General features: G+C 42.7%; 1 protein-coding gene across 1 annotated transcript in view; it reads left to right on the plus strand.

Moving 5' to 3' along the window:
* Nucleotides 1–1,064: 1,064 nt before the first annotated feature.
* COQ5 (coenzyme Q5, methyltransferase) overlaps nt 1,065–4,100 on the plus strand; it is a 49,750-nt gene continuing 46,714 nt past the window's right edge. The window contains exon 1 of the mRNA XM_044069817.1: nt 1,065–1,103. Coding sequence (XP_043925752.1) covers nt 1,065–1,103 — 39 coding nt within the window. The remainder of the gene's footprint in view (nt 1,104–4,100) is intronic.

The following is a 4,100-nucleotide window of genomic DNA, read 5'->3' on the forward strand; positions in this document are numbered from 1 at the left end:
TTTTGAATTGGTTGAGTGAAGTTTCGTGTCTTAGGTTGTTTGGGAGGGCATTCCAGGATTTTCCAATGGAGTTCGCATAGAGTGCTTCACCTCCTGAATTATTGGCTTTAATGGTTTGGATTTGAAGGTATTTGGAGGATCTAAGGGATTTAAGGTTAGAGTATGGAATGAATATTTTGGTCATTGCGGGGGTTTTGTCAGGATGGTGTATAGTTTTGAATGCCTCAGTAAGTTGATTAAGTTTAAGAGTGTTAGGTAGTTCTAACCAGTGAAGTTTTCTAAGATTGTTACAGTGGTGTGTACGATAGGGCATTCCTGTTATAAATCTAGCTATGTGGTTATAGGTAGTAGATAGCTTGTTTAGTTCTGTTTTATTAAGGAAGGAGAAAATCGGTGAGGCATAGAGGAGTGTAGAAAGGAGGTGAGTCCTAGCAATGGTTAATTTCGTATGTGGGGTTAGGAAGTTCTTAATTCTATACATGGACCCAAGTTTCTTGTTTACTGACTTAATGGTCAGATTAATGTGGGTGTCAAATTTAAGCTTGTGGTCTAAGGTAACACCAAGCAGTTTGGTGTGAGAGACAGGGTCAATTTTGGTCCCATTATTGGATATTACGTGAAAGTTGGGGTGATTGGAGGAAGGAGAATGATTTCCTTGAGGGGTGGGAGTAGTGGGGAAAAACAGGAGTAGTTTGGTTTTGGATGGGTTAAGCAAGAGTTTTAGTTCCAAGAACCATTTTTCAACTAGGGAAAAACAGTTTTGGGTGGCGATTTGGAGTTTATCGAGGGAGTTGTCGGAGCAGATCAGTGTGGAGTCGTCTGCATATTGTATGCAGGAGGCTCTGGGAATAATAGTGTGCAGATCGTTAATAAATAAAGAGAATAGTAGAGGACCAAGGATAGATCCTTGGGGGACGCCGATATTTGTGGGGAGTAGGTCAGATAAGCTATTTTCCCATAGCACAGCCTGATTTCTATGAGAAAGGTAGTCATTAAACCAATCTATGGTATTCTTGCTAAGGTAGTATGCCTCCAGTGTGCGGATTAGCTGTTGGTGATTCACCATGTCGAAGGCTTTGGAAAGATCAAGAAAGAGTGCCGAGGTTATTAATCTATTGTTACGATTGTGGTTTACGGAGTCAATAAAGGAAAGGAGGGCAGTAGTTGTGCTGTGATGGGGCGAAGCCGTGTTGGGTGTGAGACAGGAGATTGTTTCGAATAAGATGGGTAATGAGCTGTTTGTGAATGCAGCGTTCCATGATTTTTGCTAGTGGAGATAGTATAGCTATGGGTCTGTAGTTTGATGTGTCTGTGGAAGATCCACCTTTATGGAGAGGGATGATGTGGGAGATTTTCCAGATAGAGGGAATAGAAGCTTCTGATATGGTCCGGTTGACCAAGATAGAAACAGGGTAGGCTATGGCCTCAGATGCAATTTGTAGGTAGGAGGCTGGGAGTAAGTCAGCCGCTAAGGTGGTTGGTTTGAGTTTATTTAGGAGGGTTCTAATATAGGAGGTAGGTACGGGTTGCAGGTTGAAGGCAGGTTGAGTTTGGACTTTGGTTGAGGGTGTATCCACGGGGGAAGTGGAGAGTTGGTTGGCCAGGGACTGAATGGTATCTGTAAAAAATGAATTAAAGGTGTTGGCTATTTCTCTAGAATCTTTACCAATTAATTTTTCAGGGGTAGGGGTGGTGGGTTTGCCTGGATGAAGGAGGTGATTAAAGCCGGCCCAGAATTTCTTGGGATTATTCTGGTGTATATTTTGGAGGTGGCAGTAATAGTTTTTTTTGTCAGACAATACTGCTGATTTGGTTGAATTTCTAAGTTGGAGAAACTTGATGCGATCTAGTGGGGTTTTAGAGGCTCTCCATTTATGCCAGGCTTTGTCTCGATGTTTAATTTTGGCTTTAGTGTCCTTTGTTAGCCAAGGTGCAATGCGAACCTTAGTTTTAGTGAGACGCTTAGGAGCGTGCGAGTCAAGTATTCTTAGGAAAGTGTTATTAAAATATAACACACTATCGTCTAAGGGTAATGTTTTTAGGATGGACCAATTACATGCCTTAAGATCTGCAATGAATTGGTCCTGGACAAAATTCTTACTGTTCCTGACTAGTCTGGGTTGTGATTGATTTGAAGTAGGACATTTGTGCTTAATAATAAAAGTAATCATGTGGTCACTAAGGTCGTTGGGAAGGGTCCCTGTAGTATAATTCATTGGGGCCTTGTTTGTAAGTATCCAGTCAAGGATGCTCTCTTTTTGTTGGGCACTGCCCAGTCTAGTGGGAGTTAGAATATTCTGTGAGAAGCCATGTAAGTTAATGGGGAGAGGATTAGGGAGTTCGGAATAGAGGGCCCAGTTTATATTGACATCCCCTAGGATTATCGTTTCTTGGGGTAGTTGGTGGCAAGCCAACTAAGGATTAGTTCTAGGTTTTCAATATTTTTGCCTGGCGGTAGATAAGTCACTATGAGATTAATACTTTTTTTATTATTAAGGCGAATCTTTAGGGCCATTAGTTCGAGGTTGTGGGCTTTTGGGGGTTGGAGTGGGTTCATGGTGATGTTCAGGGAGTTCTTGAACATAACAGCTATTCCCCCACCTTTTCTGGTTATTCGATCACTCCTAAGGATGCTATATCCAGGTGGGATAATTTCTTCATCCTTAGTGCATGGTTTAAGCCATGTTTCTGATAGACACATGATGTCAGGGAAGTGAGTTGCAAGCAAGGCATGTAAGCTGTGAATCTTATTATTAATACTTCTAAGGTTGAGATGGAGGATGAGGAGGGAGCCCACTAGGTTTCTGGTATCTTTCAGTGTTTTGGGGTCTAAGTCAGAGTTGGGACCTGGGTTAGGGTGGATATCACCACATCTTGAGATAGATTTTTTTAAGTAGTCAAGTATTTTTTGGTGACTGTCTACTAATTTTAGGGTATCTTTGTTGAGGGCACCTTTGGGTGGCTAAGGGTAGGATGATTTATTTTAGGAATCAGGTTTTTAGCATGGTAGTGAGACGGAGGGACGGGTTTGGAGTGGTTATGATAATGAATGAAGGTGTGATCGTTAGAAAGATGGACACCTGTTAGGGTTAGGGTTTCATATCTAGTTAAGAGATAGGAAACAGTAAGGAGTAATAGCATGGAGGGAAGGGTAGAGAGAATCTTTTTGTTCATGGTTTAGAGAGGTTAGTGAGTGAAGTGAGCTAGGGGGTTTCGTAAGAGAAACCAGGGTGTGGGAAGGGTAGGAAGGGAGGTTATCAGGTGGGTGGAGATTAGTTAGACAGAATAGACTAACAAAGAAAGTGAGGGAGGTGAGTGGGTGGGGGTAGCCTAATCAGTGTAGACAAGCTAGAAAAGAGGAGGAGATGAGTCAGAGCACGGGAGGTAGTGATTGGTTGGTGGAAAAGGGGAAGGGCTTAGTGATCTAATAAATGTAGAGGTAGTGGGGGCGGGTGGGAATAGGGGGCAGGGTGGGGCGCGGAGCCCGCAGCCGAGCGAGGCAGGCGGAGCGGGGCCTACACCACAAGGGTACTCCTGAGTCCTAAAAGGTAACTGATATTGGTATGTTTAACTTGTTAAATAACTTTACACTGTAGTTTCCGTAGACCTTCCTGGGTTTAGTAGTAGGGCTTTTAGGCTGGTGGTAATATCCAGTTCCTGCCTAATCCTACAGGAAACTTATGAAACAGAATGCTAGTGCTGAAATTAGGTAATATATCTTTACCCTTAGTCTTTTTTAGGTAATATTTCTGTACCCTTAGTCTCTTTGGAATTAGGTAATATTTCTTTACCCTTAGTCTCTTTGGTAGCTGTTTAGGTCAGGTTCTTTGGGGGTTGGAGAAGGCAGGTGTGTGCATTCGCACTGGGAGTCCAAGGAGTCAGCGACAATGGCAGGGTTATACGCGTTGTCCGTCTGGCAGGGGGGCTATCTATAGGTAGAATAGAGGAGAGAGATAGAGGGTTTAGCAACAAACAGCAGTATATCCCTTGTATAGTTTTCTAGGTTCAGTAGTCAGCCTTCCTATATGAGGGTGTACACTGTAAGAGTGAAAATAAGCTTAAACCTACTTTGGTTCTTTAGATACACTTATAGTACAATT

Source organism: Protopterus annectens, chromosome 4.part0, assembly GCF_019279795.1.
Source record: "Protopterus annectens isolate FY-2018-M chromosome 4.part0, PAN1.0, whole genome shotgun sequence".
Classification (NCBI taxonomy): Eukaryota; Metazoa; Chordata; order Ceratodontiformes; family Protopteridae; genus Protopterus; species Protopterus annectens.